Consider the following 17,915-nt stretch of genomic DNA (forward strand, 5'->3'; position numbering starts at 1 on the left):
AGCCACTCCCTGCATGGAGTCTGCTTCTCTCTCTGCCTGTGTCTCTGCCTCTCTCTCTCTGTGTCTCTCATGAATGGATGAATAAAATCTTAAAAAAAAAAATTGTATTCTTCAGAGAACAGATTGGTGATCGCTAGAGTAGAGAAGAGGTGGGCCAAATGGATAAGGTGGTTAAAAGGTATAAAAGTTCTGGGGGGGATCCCTGGGTGGCGCAGCGGTTTGGCACCTGCCTTTGGCCCAGGGCGCGATCCTGGAGACCCTGGATCGAATCCCATGTCGGGCTCCCGGTGCATGGAGCCTGCTTCTCCCTCTGCCTATGTCTCTCTCTCTCTCTCTCTCTCTCTGTGACTATCATAAATTAAAAAAAAAAAAAAAAGTTCTGGGGATGTAATGTCACCATGGGGACTACAGTTAAATCTATAATTCCTCTTTTATAGATTTGGTGTATATATATATATATATATATACACAATACTGCATTGTATATTGTACTGAAAATTGCTAAGACAATAACTCTTAAAAGTTCTCATCACAAGAAAAAATAAGGTAACTATATGTGACAACAGATGTTAACTAAATAATTTTGGTAATAATTTTGCAATGTATACATACAGCAAATTATTATGTTGAAATGCAAATCGAAACTACAACGAGATAATCATCTCACACCTGTCAGAATGGCTAAAATCTACAACACAGAGAAACAACAGGTGTTGGTGAGGGTGTGGAGAAGGAGAAACCCTTTTCCACTGTTGGTGGGAATGCAAACTGGTGCAGCCACTGGAAAATAGCATGGAGATTCCTCAAAAAAGTTAAAAATAGAACTACCCTATGTTCCACCAATTGCACTACTAGGTATTTACCAAAAGAATACAAAAATATTAATTCAAAGGGATACATGATGTTTTTTTAGCAGCATTATCTACAACGGCCAAATTATGGAAACAGTCCAAGACTTCATCAAATGATGAATGGATAAGGAGGTGGGAATAATACTCAGCCATAAAAAAGAATGGTATCTTGCCATTTGCAACAACATGGATGGAGCTAGAGTATTAAGCAAAATAAGGGCGCCAGAGAAACAAATACCACACAATTCCACTTATATGTGGAATTTAAGAAACAAAACAGATGAGCAAGGAAGAGAGAGAAAAGGGCAAACCCAGACCGAGACTCTTAACTATGGAAAACAACCTGATGGTTATCAGAGGAGAGGTGGGGTGGGGGGATGGGTGAAATAGGTGATGGGGATGAAGGAGTGCACTTGTGTGTGTGATGAGCACTGGGTGTTACATGAAAAGTATTGAATCACTATATGGTACACCCCAAACTAATATTACACTGTATATCAAGTAATTGGAATTTATTAACGTATTTATTTTTTATTAACTGGAATTTAAGTAAAAGCTTAAAAAAAGAAACCCTCTCCAAACCCCACAAATCATTACGTTGTACATCTAAAACGGATAGGATGCTATATGTCAATTATATCCCCATTGTATTCTTGAGCAGGGAAGGATTTTTTTTTTTTCCATCGACTCCAAGAGTCTTTCTTGCATACGTGCAGGCACTTCAAAACGTTCCAGGTCTCTCAATCATTTATACTTTCATGTTTACCATCATTCTGGAACACGTTAAAAAAAAAAAAAAAACCAAACACTAAAGCAGAAACTCTCTAAAAGGTGAAAGTGGAATAAAATGAAGTTGTACTTGTTTTAGAGTTTTCTTCCGAACGGGCTTTCTCCGCGGGGGTGGAAGAGGGTCCAAAGGGTTTTCAGGATGTGAGCGGTCAACGCGTTAGAGAACGCGGGCCCCGGGCCGAAGACGTCTTCTTCCCCCTTCCTTTACTCGGTCTGCATGCTGGAGCCGCTAAACAGCAGCGCCTGGGAACAAGGGAGGCGCCGCGGGGTCGCAGCGCAGGCCGGCGGCCCCTCCTCGCCCAGCTTCCCGCCCGCCCCGCGCTCCCCCGAGCCTACCTGGCCCGGCCCGCCGCGCCCGCCGCCCCCGAGCCGTCGCCATGGCACCGCGCTGCCCCGCCCCCCGCGCGCCGTCGGCCGCCCGCCCTCCCTCCCGCAGCCCCGCTCGCCCTCCCTCCCGCAGCCCCGCTCGCCCCTCCCCCGCCCGGCGCGGCTGCGGGGGAGGGGGTGGGGCGGGGGCGGGGGCGGGAGGAGACGCAGGCGAGAGGAAATCGGCGGCGCGACGCCCGCGGCCCATTGGCTGCCTCGTCCTGGGGCCAGGAGCCCCGCCTCTCTGGCGGGGTCACGTGATCCCTTTCAAAGATGGCCGCCCTGTTGTTTTGATGAATAATACTTGGTGGGGCGAGGGGGTAAGAGTAGGGGTGGAGGGGTAGGAGGATTTACTCTTCCATCCAGAGCATCGAGAGTCCCGTCCTCCCCCTCCCCCCCTGCCCGAGCTCCGGCGTGGAGGCGGGGCGTGGCCGGCCTGCTTTGGGAGGGGAGGGGCTTCCCTCTTCAGTGCTAGGCTCTGCCTCGGCGGCTCTGGGGTCGCCTTACCTCGGGGCATCCACTCTGCAGTCGCACAGTTCCCGCCTGGGGCAAAGGGTGGGAAGGAGAGCAGGATCTGCCGGAGGAAGCTCACCTGCCGTGCCACCACCACGAAGACACAGCAGGCTCAGGGCACGAGACGAGCTGGAGACCCGAGTCCCTGGTCTGGGTAACCTGGGAAGCAGAGGGCAATAGTGGCGCCTTAAGATAACCCTGTAGCAGCAGCAGTGGCGGCCAGAGGAGGCTGCTCGGGGCACAAGCAGCTGTAGGAGTCTCTGGGGCGATTGGAGTGACCGACGCCAAGGCGGTTCAGTGCCTCTCGTGTTCTTATTTTTTAACCTCTGACTATGCAATTCTGAAACCTCCCCCATTCGGGGGACCAGACAGCCCGGTAGACACCTTCCACTCTCCTCCCGCCCTGGTCTCAAGAACAGAAGATCTCTCCCTAACGCCTTTCACCATTAAGAGGAAAGCGATGGAGGAGCTGAGCGCTGATGAGGTGAGGAGGTTGGGGGACACCTTGGGAGATTAGTTGGCAACTCTTTGGCGCTTTGGACAGGGATGGTGTTGCGCCAGTGGTGCCTGGCCTTTGGGCTTGGGGAAGCAATGGAGATGACATTTTCCCGGAATAAAACGAGTCTCGGAGAGGGTCTTCAGTTGTCTTCCCCTGTACTACCTTGCCATCTGGCTTCGTTCTGAGCTCCATTTGCTGCTTTTCAAGTCTTTCAGGGTCTGAAAAAGAGAACATATTGAGGCGTTCATTCTTTTCCTCATGGTGTTTAGGGCAAGAAGGGCTAGATTTACATCAAGTTAGGTGTGTGTGTGTGCGCGCGCGTGCACGCGCGCCTTACTGCAGAGATTTAAAGAATAATTTGGGGTGGAATTAGAATGTATAGGTGTGTGTTTTAAAGCATTTGAAATCCCAAGTATGTGTGGCAATTGCATTGTACAAGTTGGTTAAACATACGTTTGTGTCGGGGGTGGCCTACAGACGGATTCTGTGATATTTAAAATATATATCTTCTCAAAAGCTTAGTGAATTCCAGTTAAATTCTGTAATTTAACAGATACTAATGACCCCGGGCATACCTCTCTTTCATTCTGCCTTTTTCTGGTTTTGGCCCTTTCAAACTTGGCTTTTGCTGTAGCAGACACTGAACAGGAAACAAATGGAAGCAAATGACTTTGTAAACTCCCCCTGGTATCATTTCTGAAAGGAGTTTTACAGATCTCTTTCTTGATATTTTAAGGATTATTTAATAAGGTTGTCATAAAAACAATGGCAATTAGGGTACAAGGAATTTTCTGTGATTCTACTCACTTTTGCCTTCCTTTTTACAAATTAGGAGCTTCCCTTTCAGGACCCCTGCTGGTCTCCCTCTCTTCACTCTACCTCCTAATTTCTTTCGCTAGTTCATATAAAACTTCCCTACGGTATTGTGAAAGTAGTCATCCATCAGATTGGCTCAACTATAAAACTTACATACTTCAGTTTTAGTGAGAGGAGTCAATATATTTACTTAGGGACTACAATTCTCCAGGAATGGGGCTTGCAAGTGGTGAGTTCAGATGTCAGGTAGAAAAGGAAACAATTTTGTGGGTCGTGATGCTTGGCTGTTTGGAAAGTCAGGATTGCTCACACTGTGTTATTTCGTTTTCTCAAATACATCAGGACTGTAATTTAACTAAAATTAGAAGAATATTAAACGGTTTCTTTGATTCAAGTAGGAACTTCCAAGAGGTCCCCTTAAAGGCACTTTGTTTTAGGTAATTTTTAAAAATCTGCCCTCCCTCTCTTTAATATTAATTCTAATGGGTAAATTAAGGCAAAGAGTTTATGTTTTTTAGTAGTCCTTTGCTTCCAGAAGTTACTTTTTTTTCTGAACATTCTCTAAGTCACTCCTGGTTTAGAGGTTTCTACATACTTGAGATTTCACCAAGAAATTGTTGTCAAATCAATAAAGCATAGGGACCAGTTAAAGATACTGCTTAATCTACACTGTGGCACTTCACATTAACCAATCTTTGAGGATGTTGTAACTTTTTTGTGACTGTATAGGAACAAATGTAATCATTGTGGAAGAGATCAGGAAAACATTTTTCAAGGTCAACAGAATATTGAAATAAATGTGAAAAACTAAATTCACTAATATTAGATCACCATAAGATTCTGTTTGACAATTACGTGGCCTGAACGAAGAGGAACAGTCCAATAACTGGTAATTCACTCTCAGCAGAACCTAGAACACATTAAGTGTATTATTGTTTTTTAATCCGTTTCCTTAATTCTGGGATTAAGTGCGCAGTTCTCAACAAAGACGTTTCCAGAGCTTTTGCCTTTGTATTGTTACTCACTTGGTGGAAACTGTGTCACAGGTATGGTAGGTGACATTTGGTTAGAAAATAAGACGTTTATATGGCTGAAAATTCAAACCTACATCTCAGGGTGAAAACAGGTAAGAGTAATCTTTCAGTTTGAATTAGGCAATTAGGTAAGGCAGAGTTTTATATTTGAACAAAATGGGGATGTCTGGGTGGCTCAGTGGTTGAGCGTCTGCCTTTGGCTCAGGTCGTGATCCAGGAGTTCTGGGATCAAGTTCTGCATCAGGCTCCTGGCGGGGAGCCTGCCTCTCCCTCTGCCTATGTCTCTGCCTCTCTCTCTCTCTCTGTGTCTTTCATGAATAAATAAAAAAATTTTTTTTTAACAAAATGAAAACTTCTGAGAATACAGTCCCTACGAAATAGAGATTGGTATATTAGAGCTTCGGAAGATTTTACATTATGGGTCCCTCTCATAGATCACCTGAAGTTCTTAGTTGTCTTCTCTTGTGGTAAGTAGAGTAGTTCTTTACGTTTCTTGTGTTTTTTATTTATGTAGCACGTTACAGTGAGTTCATGGCTCTATGGAGCAGGTCCATGACTAAGTTCATTTTCTTCAGGAACCTGCGTTCCAAGGCTTCATTATGTACATTACATTCATGTAATGTAGCCTACTCATATGTTGTTCTTCATATACCAAAATGATGCTATCAGTTGGGCAGGACAGGTATTTTAAACTTTATCAAGTGTGGTGATGAAATTGCATTGAAATGATTTGCTTTTTCTTATTTTCTTTCTTTCTTTCTTTTTTTTTTTTTTTTGGCTTAGTCTTCTTTATGACCTAGTTCATCTTCAAGATGGCTGGCTAGGATAGTTAGGGTGTGGTCAAGGTTTTAGAAGAGTGGTAAGTCTTTTTTCCCAAATGCAGAAAATGTGACCTTGTACTTTTTAACAGTGTTCTTCAAGTGGAAAGGGACCAATATTTGTTAACAGCCTTAAAAGCCTGCTCAGTGCCAGGCACTTTATAACCATTGTCTCATTAAATACAGCAGTGCAATCAAGCAGGTCCTTAAATTTTCCTTGTTTTATAGATGAGGCAGCTGAGATTTAGGTTAACTGACTTGTCTGTAGTGATCTGGCTTAGAAGTAGCAGAGGTAGAATTCAAACCCAAGGTGCCTGATCTAGAAAAACTTTCTACTCTATTTTATTGCTTAACAACTGACAGTAAATTCACTGCAGCTTCCATATACATATCCTACTAACATGCTTGATCTACATAGTTTTTTTGTAGAAGTGTTGTTTTTCATAATGCATTCATGGTATGACAGAGTTTATGGTCTTTTTGGTACTAACTCTTCATCAGGCCCCTCCAAAATGTTCACTCAACAGACTTTTTTTTTTAAAGATTTATTTATTTATTTATTTATTTATTTATTTATTTATTTATTTATTTATTTGAGAGAGAGAGAGAGAGAGAGGCAGGCAGAGGGAGAAAGAGGCCCCTCGCAGGGAGCCCGATGTGGGACTTGATCCGGGATCCCAGGATCATGCCTGGAGCTGAAGGCAGACATCAGCCACCAGGCCACTCAGGCATCCCTAGACATTTTTTTTTTTAAAGATGCTGTGATCCCCAGTGAAGTGTTAGGTAGATTAGGAGAAAAGACAGTCCTTTTTCTTAAAGAAATTGTAATTTAACTGGGGGCTGGGGGTCGAGGTGGAGATAGGTAGGAGTCCAATAGTTAGAATGCAGAGTACTAAGTGCTGTTCTGGAGGGATGCATAAGACATTAAGAAAAATGAGAAGGGACCCCTGGTGGGGTAGTGGTGTAGTGAAGACTTTCAAGAAAAAATGATGCTGAATGCTGAGCAGTAGTTGCCAGGTGACGGGCTCTTGGAACTGGCTCTGAGACTGGGAAGCCCAGGAAAGAGCAAGAAGTAGTGGACCAAAGGCAGGATTTTGCTGGGGGAGTGGATTCAGGTAAGCAGGCCTCAGATCTTGGAGGGTTTCAGGAGTACTTAGGAGTTTGAACTTTGTCAGTAAGGCTCTAAGAAGCCTTTGAGGAATGTGAAGGGGTTAGAAGGATCACTGGCAAGGGTAGAAAAAGTAGGTTGGAAGAAGTGGCTGCAGGCCGGAGACAGATTAGGAAGCTTGTGCTGCTCTCTAGTAGCGATAGTGGAGTTGAAGGAAGGCATTGGCAGTGGGGATGGAGGAGGGCAGACACCAAAAATACTGAGGTTCTAAGTTAACCCACTTATAATGATCAGATTTGATGTAAAAGAGGCAGGGGTGAGAAAGGAGAGAAAAAGATGATTCCTTGGTTTCTAGCTTGAGAGAAGGATGGATTGGGGGAGGATAAGAAATTCTAGACCAGGAACAAGCGTATTTTTGGACCATTGAAAGATGAGCCAACATAGAGGACCCCGCCCTCCCCGCCACCTCTGGCATTTCCACTCTGACCTCTCCATCTCTTTGACCTTATCTTTCTTTGTAACAGGCCTCAGAACCTAGGCTCACTTTTTCCCCAGTAGGTAATTGCTACCACTCACTTAATAACCAGGATTTTTCCTCAAGCCTGGTAGGAAAGTAGGATGTAGCCTCCCAGGGTCCTTCTCTACCCTTTTTGTTCATCTTAGCCAAGAGATAGAGAATGATTATCATATCAGCTAACATTTATTGAACACTTAGTATGTGCTAAGCACTTAACTTGCTCAGCAAGACCTCATTTTACAGATAAGAAAGTTGAGGCTGGTTGAAATTAAGTAACTTGTTAAAGGACACACAACTAGGAAGTGGCAGACCTGGGTTTTAATTCAGAGTTTGATTTCAGAGTTGTTTTTTTTTTTAGAAGATTTTATTTATTCATTTGGGAGAGAGAGAGTATATGAGAGAGAGTATAAAAGAGAAGAGAGCACAGGGGTACCTGGGTGGCTCAGTTGGTTGAGCATCTGCCTTCAGCTCAGGTCGTGATCCCAGAGTCCTGGGATCAAGCCCCACGTTGGGTTTCCTGCTCAGCAAAGAGTCTGCTTCTCCCTCTGCCCTTCACCTCCCTCATGCTCACTCTCTCTCAAATAAATAAATGAAGTCTTTTTTAAAAAAGAGAGAGAGCGCACAAATGAGAGAGGGAGAAGCAGACTCCCTGATGAGCAGGGAGCCCCGATGTGGGGCTTGATCCCAGGACCCTCAGATCATGACCTGAATCGAAGGCAGATAGATGCTTAACTGAGCCACCCGGGCACCCCGTGATTCAAGAGTTCCTATTCCCTCTCCTAAACTACCTGAAAACAAATAATTTGAGCAAGTTTATGATGTTTATAGCATTTTAGCTGCTCTTTTTGAGAAGGGAAATGGAAGCCCCAGTTATCGCTAAGAATGGAGCTCGTCAAATAGCCCTCTATTCTTGTAAGGGAAGATGACAGAAAGAAGATGAAAAGCCCTTGGGTCTCCAGGCCTTTGCTTGGTGCAGAGTGCATTTGTTCACAAGGTGCTTAAAGTATAGGGCACCTGGGTGGCTCAGTGGTTGAACATCTGCCTTTGGCTCAGGTCGTGATCCTGGGGTCCTGGGATCGAGTCCTGCATCAGGCTTCCCACAGGGAGTTTGCTTCTCCCTCTGCCTATGTCTCTGCCTCTCTTTCTGTGTCTCTCATGAATGAATGAATGAATGAATGAATAAATAAATAAATAACATCTAAATAAATAAATTAATTAAATAAAAATCTAAAAAAAGGTGCTTAGAGTATGTGTAGGTGAGGGTATCTTCCCATAAACAGCTTATTGAACTGTATTTACTGTTTACTTGCTTCATGTCAGACATCACAGGAGCCCTGCTTGCGTGGAGCTTCATTCCAGTGGGAGGAAACATAATAAACAAGCATGTACCGTTAGAATGTCATATGGTAATAAGACTACCAAGCAAAACCAAATAGGCAAAAGGGATGGAGATTAGTGGGGACATGAAGTGTGGCTTTAGGAGGTGGCTTTTTTTTTTTTTAAAGATTTTTATTTATTTGCGAGAGAGCAAATAAACAGGAGCGGGGGAGGGACATGGGAGAAAGAATCCCAAGCAGACACCACGCTAAGGACTGAGCCCAATTCAGGGACCCCAAGATCCTGACCTGAGCCGAAATCAAGAATTGGATGCTTAACTGACTGAGCCACTCAGGCGCCCCAGAGGTGACTTTTGAATAGAAATTTTAGGGATTACAGGGAGCCATCTGAGGGGAAGAGTATGCCCAGGTACAAGGAACAGCAGGAAACTGGGGCTCATCCTTGTTCTGCCTCTGGGACCTCAAGAAGGCACATTGTGGTTGGAGCGGCTGAGAAGGGCACAGTAGCAGAAGTCAGTCATTCCTTCAGCAAAAATGTGAATTCTTGGGATTCATTCATTTGTGAGATGCCTTCCCCACCTTTTTTTTCCCCTTCATATTAACATCTTTGAAATTGAAATGCTTGTTATACTGATGTAATCACTACTGGTCAGGTGGCAGGTATGACACAGTTGTCATTTCCTGTTTATGTGCAAACTTGGTTCTACCTGTTTATATTATTGCCCCTCAGTTGAGCACTATGGGTGTTAAATTTAGTTGCCATTTTATTTTTTTTTATTTTTATTTAAAAAAATTTTTTTTAAAATTTATGATAGTCACACACACAGAGAGAGAGAGAGAGAGAGAGGCAGAGACATAGGCAGAGGGAGAAGCAGGCTCCATGCACCAGGAGCCCGACATGGGATTCGACCCCGGGTCTCCAGGATTGCGCCCTGGGCCAAAGGCAGGCGCCAAACCGCTGTGCCACCCAGGGATCCCTAGTTGCCATTTTAAATGCCTTTCAAAAACACACTTTGATCAGCAGTAATTAAAAGCAAATGTTTCTTTATGCAGAGAGGAATGGCAACAACAGTAGGGTGGCAGTATGATATTAGTAAAGAAAATGTTTGTTGTTGGAGGAATGACTATGATTCTGTATTTTATTGCAAAGCACTGACAAAGTACATTAGGGAGCTTTAGAAGGGCCACAGTCTGTAAGTTTATGAAGCTGTGCCACATTATGAAATTGAACGTACAGTTAGAAAGATTGCCTTTCCTACCTAGGCAATGCAGCTAATAGGTCACCAACACTCCATGTTCTTCAGAAAGAAATCTCAAAGCAATGGGAGACTGGTGTAACTGCTTACAACTCTTTCCTGGTCTGTTGTTTAGCCATTTTGTTATAGTCTAATGGGCAATGTTTTTTCCTTGGCGATGCAAAAAATAATAGTGCAGCTTTTTATAAATGATGTCCTAAATTTGGTGAAATATATGCCAGGTGTTGTTGTAGATCATGAGAATAAACCAATGAAAACTACAGGCAGAAACCCTGCTTTCGTAGGTCTTTGATTCTGATTTATGTTTTTTTACTTTATTTACATTAAAAAAAACTAATCCCTATGCCCAACGTAGGGCTTGATCTCATGACCCCAAGATCAGGAGTCACATGCTCTACCGACTGAGTCAGGCAGGTGCCCATTCTGAATTTATGTTTTAAAAGAATTATATGGGGCAGCCCAGGTGGCTCAGTGGTTTAGCGCCGCCTTCAGCCTGGGGCCTGATCCTGGAGTCCCTGCATCGAGTCCCACGTCGGGCTCCCTGCATGGAGTCTGCTTCTCCCTCTGCCTGTGTCTCTGCCTCTCTCTCTGTGTCTCTCATGAATAAATAAATGAAATCTTTAAAAAAATAAAATAAAATAATTATTTGCTGTGAAGTTCATAGACAAGAGGAAAGAGTGAAAGCAGAAAGGAGCCATCAGAGGAGTCCTAGGACAGGGTAGTATAAGCAGCAAACGGTCAGATAGTGACTGGTCAGCTATCTCGTGGGTTGAGCCCCTAGTACCGGGTGATGGGTTGGACATGGCATGTGAAAGTGTGAAATTGAGAATGGCTGTGTGTGTCAGGATATCACTGGACATTGTAAGAGATCTGCATTCGCAGCTGCTTATGCCAGATCAAGATTTATTTCTCTTAAAATAGGAGGCTGGGCCTGCTGAGGCAGCTGTGTGTTCATGAGGGGCCCAGGTGCCTTCTGTCTCATTGTACCAACTCCCCTAACATATGGCTTCCATCTTTTGGCCCATGCATGTCTGCATTCTAGCAGGAGGAAAGAGAGGAGAGGGGAAGGAGAAGTCCTACTCCTTCTCTTCAGTGGCGCAACTTGGAGGCTGCGTTCTTCAGCTCACCTCCTACTGGCTAATGAGGAGTATAGGCAGAACCTAAAGCACATGGCCACAGCTCCTTGCTGAGAAGCTGAGAAGTACAGGTTCTACTGGGTAGCCATACGTTCACCTAAAAGTTCTCTTATGTTAGAAGGGGAGGACAGTCTAGGCCTTTCTTTCCAGACCCTTCTTCCCAAATCTATCTATCTATCTATCTATCTATCTATCTATCTATCTATCTATCTATTTATTTATGATAGTCATACAGAGAGAGAGAGAGAGAGAGAGGCAGAGACACAGGCAGAGGGAGAAGCAGGCTCCATGCACCGGGAGCCCGACGTGGGATTCGATCCCGGGTCTCCAGGATCCTGCCCTGGGCCAAAGGCAGGCGCCAAACCGCTGCGCCACCCAGGGATCCCTTTCTTCCCAAATCTAGAACACATTCTGCACCTCTTCAAAGGAGACAGCCCATAGTCAACTTCAGAGCCCAGAATCTCTGGCTGATTAATAAACAGCCCAGGAACCTTTAGATTGAAATACGCAGTATTTACCTGTGTCTCTCCCCCCACCCCCACTCCCTACCCCACCCCTGCCAATGTACTGTGATTGAGTAGGTTACCATAATGGAAATAGGACTCCAGTTGGGGAAAAGGAAGGATGGAAAAGTAAAGACTCCTCACTGATCCATAGCCATTATTAGCTCCTCTCAGGCCATGTCGTGGGGACTTCCTGCCTTGACAGTGATAAGAGTTCCTCACTGCCCATTTCGCAGCCCTTGGTCTGTTCTTTTGGAGGAACTCCCTTGTCCCTTGCCCTCCGTGGTGGTTTTTCAGGATCTGTTTTTCTCTGGGGATAAGTCATTGGAGAATATCCTCTTCCTGAGGATGAGCAGTTTCTCCAGCTTCTTTCCTGCTGGATACTGAAGGCTTTTCAACCCTATTTAGCCCCTGACGCTGAATAGATTTAGGCTGTAGGCTGTGGGGCTGTGGATGTGCCTTTAGGCAGATGTATATTCCTTTTTACCTCTGCATGCAAATCGCCAGGTTGTAGCTTGAATCTGTCTCCTTCTGGTGAGACTTCTTGCTTAGAAAGTGGCAAGAAGCCAGTAAGCACCCAACTTCTGAATTGTTTGACCAGTTCCTCTAGAATTGTAGGCCATGTTGACATGCAGGCAATTTTCGAAGATATATCATGGGTTTTACCAAATATTTTGTTGTAGACTAACAAGGATTATCAACCTTCCGTCCTGCAATATCTGTGCCCATGCTGATCCCCAAGCCATTGCCACATAATTATAGTCTATTTAAGTTGATTACTTCCAGATTCCAAATTCTGTGCATTAGTTAAGATGTTGGTTCAGCTGCTAGAGATCCAAAATAATAATGGCTTAAACAAGGTAGAAGCTTATTTATCTTTCAAGTAAAAATCTGAGTAGGTGGTTGAGAGCTGGTTTAGTAATTTCACGATTACTGGGGAGCCAGACTCATTTTGTTTTGTGCTCTTACCATCCTCAGCATGAGGCATCTAGCTGTAGTCCAATACGGCAGCTCTAGCACCTACTCGCACATGTGCATTTCAGTACTTAGGGACTAAAGGGGAGGGGAGGGCATGTTCCTATCCCTTAAGGACATGATCAGAAAGTGTCACACATCATTGCTTACACCTTCTTGGCCAGAACTTAGTCACATGGCTACAACCAAATGGTGGCTGAATATAAAATGAGGCAACTAGCAGTCTCTACCAGTCATATCAAGAGTTTTAGCCTACACAGCTTGAAGAATGGAGTTGTCATATACTGAAATGAGGTAATTTGAAAGAAGATTTGAGGGGGGAAACTAAGTTATGTTTTGATCATATTATGATTCTATTTCTTAGCAGTTATCCACATGGAGATGTTAAGTAGGTTGACATATGTTGGGTTTGCAGCTCAAGAAGGTGGATGGAAAAAGAAAAAAAAAAAAAGAAGGTGGATGGGGTTGGGGATACCAATCAGGATATGTCAGTATATTTAAAATTATGAGAATGGGGAAGTCTGGGTGGTGCAGGTGGTTAAGCTTCCCACTCTTGTTTTCAGCTCAGGTCATGATCTCAGGGTCATGAGATTGAGCTTCACATCAGGCTCTGTGCTCAGCATGGAGTCGGCTTGAGATTCTCACTCTCCCTCTGCCCTCCTGCTTGTGCTCTTTCTCTAAAATAAATAAATACATCTTTGAGAAAATAAAATGAGAATGATAGATTACATGGGAAGTAAGTGTAAATAGAGAAGAGAGGAGATGAGAGGCCCAAGCCTTGAGCCGCTCCAGGAATTAGAGGTGGGCAGGAGATAAAAAGGACCCAGAAAAGGATTGGTAAGGGACAGCCACTGAGGTAGGAGGAAGGTCAAGAGATCATGGAGACCTGGCATCTGAGAGAAGAAAATGTTTCATACTGGAGGGGAGTGTCCAACTCTGTTTAATGTCAATAAAATAAGTTAGAGGAGGGCTGGGTTGTCATATACTTGACAATAGGGTTGGGCAGCATGGAGGTCATTGGTGACTTTGACAAGACCAGTTTCATTGCTGATCAGAGTAGGTTCAAGAGAGAATGGGAAGAGGGAATAGATAGTTCAGGAATGAGGCATAGGCTCTGGGGATAGGCTGAGGAGCCCTTCGTAAGTGGTAGAAGCATGTTAAGAAGTGGGGAGGAAATACTTGGTGAGCGTATCTTTTAACATTTTATCTCTTACCATACTCTATTATAATCACCAATGCTTTTATTCATTCAGTAAATATTTTTTCAGGGTTTACTCGGTTCCTCTCTTTCCCTGAAGTAGAAAGTAAAGGCATAGAGGTAGATTTTGTACATGTTCCTAGCAAGGTATTTTTGGGCTTGAAGAGTTGTACATACAAATTTTGAACCATAATCAAAGGAACACTAGATAATATAGTTAATTTTTAAAAACTTTAATAAAAAAACTAGAGTGGTAAATATGTAGAGGCAAATACTGTTCTGTTTCAACAGGTACAGGTGGGATATATACTCTGCCTAGGTACTGAGAATATAGAAATACTATCTCAAATATGAAGAAGACCTGGTCTTTCCCTTCAGTGAGATACTCCAGTGGGGAGACAGAATAGGCAGCTAGAGTTCAGGTGCTACCCTAGATATTTAAGAAAAGGGAGTGCTGTTGAGGAAGCACTGAACACTGTTTCCTCTGGGAGGGTCAAGTTTGTCCTTAAAGACGTCAGGGGTATTGACATTGAGAAAAATCTGTGGTGAGGATAAATGTTTCAGTTGTTACTCTGGGCAAACTCTATTAACATTCATTCTTTTGAAATTGATTGTAGAAATTATTAGAACCACTGAGGAAAAATCGGAGATGGTGAAAAAATCTGATAGAGGTAGGTATTTGCTGATCTGAAAGGTTTTATGATATATCAGGCAGGGCCAGATAGGTCACTGCAGACTCTCTAAACCACTAAGAGTCAGCAGAAGCTGAAGGAGGAGGAGCTGGAAACCAGAAAAGGTGTTTCATTAAAATCAATTCTCCTATCCTGATTCCAATCACACCGCATTGGAATTGTCTGTGTGCTTGGTGTACCAACTTGTGCAACACAAGCTCCTGTCTTTGTTCACTGTTTCTTATCCAGCTCTTAGCATAAGGACTTGGCATACAGTGGCCTACAATAAATATTTGTTGTGGGGCACCTGGGCGGCTCAGTCAGTTAGGCTTAAGCATCTGATTTTGGTTCAAGTCATGTTCTCAGCATCCTGGGATCAAGCCCTGCATCAGGCTCCCCATTCAGCGAGGATTCTGCTTCCCACTCTCTGTCTCCCTCTGCCTCTCCCCCTGCCTGTGCTCTCTCTCTCTATCTCTCTCAAATAAGTAAATACAATCTTAAAAAAATATAGCTGTTGGGATACCTGGGTGGCTCAGTGATTGAGCATCTGCCTTCAGCTCAGAGTCCCAGGATTGAGTGCCACTTTGGGCTCCCTTGTGTGGAGCCTGCTTTTCCCTCTGCCTGTGTCTCTGCCTCTCTCTCTCTGTCATGAATAAATAAATAAAATATTTTAAAAAATATATATCTGTTGAATGGATGAATTGAATACAAGATATCTTTTTGTGACTACCAGTTCTTGTGTCATATTGTTTCTTTTTTTTTTTTAAGATTTATTTATTTATTTTGAAAGAGTGAGAACAGGAGTGGGAGGGGGAGAGGAGGAGAGAATCCCATTCAGGCTCCAGCCTGCATGAAGCCTGGCTCAGGGCTCAATCTCATGACCCTGAGATCATGACCTAAGCCAAAACCAAAAGTTGAGTGCTTAACCCATTGAGTCACTCAGGCACCCCAATGTTGTAAATTGTTTTTTGTTGTTAGTACATTAAATTGCATTAGTTAGGTAAAGGTAGGTACTCAAATGAAACCTCATTGTCAGAATTGGAATTCAGAGTTAGATAAACATGGGTTTTAAGTGAGGCAATCAATTGGAGGACCCTGAGCAAAGTACTCTCTGAGCCTCAGTTTCATCAACCTGTAAAATTGGGGTGGGGGTATGAATACCTATCTCATGGCTTTGTTCTTCAGATTAATTGCGGTGATATGTAAATTGTCTAGTGCAATGCCCTAGCAGAGTAGATTCCTGGGATATTCTAGTTTTCTTTTCTGGAGTAAGATTGAATCATACATACTTAGAATTTTAGTTGCTGCCCATATAGTATCTAAAAAAGCTCTGCATGCACAGCACACCTTGGAGATATGCAGGTTTTATTCCAGACTACTTGCAATAAAGCAAGTATCAGAAAAAATCGAGTCAATGAATTTTTTGATTTCCCAGTGCATATAAAAGTTATGTTTCCACTATACTGTAGTCTTTAAGTGTGCAATAGCATTAAAAGTATGTATATTTTTTAAAGTATGTAAATTTGTATGCATATAAATACAGCATAAAGTGTATATACCTTAATTTAAAAATACTTGATGGCTTAAAAGTGCTAACCATCATTTGAGCTTTTAACGAATTATAATCACTGCTTGCAGATCACCATAACAAATACAATAGTAATGAAAAGATTTGAAATATTGCAGGAAGTATCAAAATGTGACACAAACAAGCAGTGAGCAAATGTTGTTGGAAAAAGGGCACCGGTAGACTTGCTTGTTGCAGGGTTGCCAAAAACACTCAACTTGAAAAACGTGGTATCTGCAAAGTGCAGTAAAGCGGGGTGCAATAAAATAGGCATGCCTGTGGTAGTGCCAAGAATGTAAAAGGCTGTAACGTACTGGTTACAGTATCAAACAGGCTCTGGCTTGTGTGGAAGGTTGGGTTGGAATTCTCTTCCTCTGCCCCTTAAACTTCCTGAAGTCTCTTCTCACCCAGTATTAAGGCGTACTGTTACCACTTGTCAGGCCTCCTCCTCCCCTTTTTCTAAAAGCTAGAGTGATCTGGTGGCATGAAGGTGGAGCCAGGAGGTGTGCCATACAGACAGGACCTGAGGAGTCCCAGAAGAAACATCACATATCAGACCTAAAAAATAATACCTGAAGTGACTCAGTCTATCCAAACCAGATGACTGATTTTGTCTTTTGAAGGGCCTGCTGGTCCTTCAGTGCTGTTGGTGGTAGTGGGGAAAAAAAACTCTGAATTGGATGTCATTCTGTTAACTGCTCACCAGCTGCTCTATCTTCAGCATCTTGTCCAGTTCTTTGAAGGCAATTGTCAGTCTGGGAAGAGAGGTATCTTTTGGGTCCTAGTATTAAGAAGTGTCGGACCTTGACTTAATTAGCTTTCTAATTAAATGTTGTGAAATGTATTCAGTGCACATTGTTTCTTTGTTCCCTGTCAGTGTTTGGTATAGGTTCTAGATGTGTACTAGGATCATAGTCATTTAATTAGTTAAATTTTCTGACTAGATGAAGTAGCACTTTGCTTTATGGGCCTTTCTGGGAGCTGAGCTCCTAGGACTTACAAGCAGATCATAGTGAGCACCTATCACCTGCCAGGCATTCTTCTAGGATCGTATCAGGTCTTTTGTCAGATCTGTGACTATACTTGTCACCAGGGCTGGCGTTATGGGCATGTGACTTGCAGTCAGATAGTTTAATAAACACTTGGTTCAGTGCTCTGCTGTTGCAGTCTTGTAATTCTTAATAAATTTTGAGCAAGAGGCCCTGCATTTTTCATTTGGCACCAGGCCCAGCCAGTTCTGTCGCTGGTCCTGCTTAGTCACTGACTTTCTCTGTGCAGGTGGATAGATGTCTAGGAAGAGTTTGACCAGCTCCCGAGATGACAGGAAACCATATGAAAACTTACCAAAGAGAAATATGCATGTTCTTTTTTTAAAAAAATTTTTTTAATTTTTATTTATTTATGATAGTCACACACACACAGAGAGAGAGAGAGAGAGAGAGAGAGAGAGAGGCAGAGACACAGGCAGAGGGAGAAGCAGGCTCCATGCATGCACCGGGAGCCTGACGTAGGATTCCATCCCGGGTCTCCAGGATCGCGCCCTGGGCCAAAGACAGGCGCTAAACCGCTGGGCCACCCGGGGATCCCAAATATGCATGTTCTTATGTAGAAAGTGTTAGGATGTGTCTGACTTATAATGTCATTAATAGAGTTTCTTGAAATTTTTAACAATTTTCTACTTTATGTGATATGGAATCTTTGGGTAACTTATTTAACTTCATCCAATGAACTCGTGTTTGTTTTTTTTTTTTTTTAAGATTTTATTTATTTATTCATGAGACACAGAGAGAGAGAGAGAGAGAGAGAGAGGCAGAGACACAGGCAGAGGGAGTAGCAGGCTCCACGCAGGGAGCCCGACGTGGGACACGATCCCAAGTCTCCAGGATCAGGCCCTGGGCTGAAGGCGGCGCTAAACCGCTGAGCCACCCAGGCTGCCTCTGAACTCGTGTTTTTTAAAATTA

The 17,915-nt window shown here is 43.4% G+C and overlaps 1 protein-coding gene across 3 annotated transcripts in view; it reads left to right on the forward strand.

Moving 5' to 3' along the window:
* The first annotated feature begins 2,272 nt into the window (after window positions 1-2,272).
* Window positions 2,273-17,915, forward strand: part of UBE4B (ubiquitination factor E4B) — a 124,589-nt gene continuing 108,946 nt past the window's right edge. Inside the window, exon 1 of one of the 3 annotated variants that reach the window (XM_038537944.1) lies at window positions 2,273-3,003. In XM_038537944.1, the coding sequence (XP_038393872.1) occupies window positions 2,980-3,003 (24 nt within the window). In that variant the 5' untranslated portion in view covers window positions 2,273-2,979. The remainder of the gene's footprint in view (window positions 3,004-17,915) is intronic. The other 2 variants (XM_038537945.1, XM_038537948.1) reach the window with 2 other exon arrangements.

This window comes from Canis lupus, chromosome 5 (assembly GCF_011100685.1).
Source record: "Canis lupus familiaris isolate Mischka breed German Shepherd chromosome 5, alternate assembly UU_Cfam_GSD_1.0, whole genome shotgun sequence".
Lineage (NCBI taxonomy): Eukaryota > Metazoa > Chordata > Mammalia > Carnivora > Canidae > Canis > Canis lupus.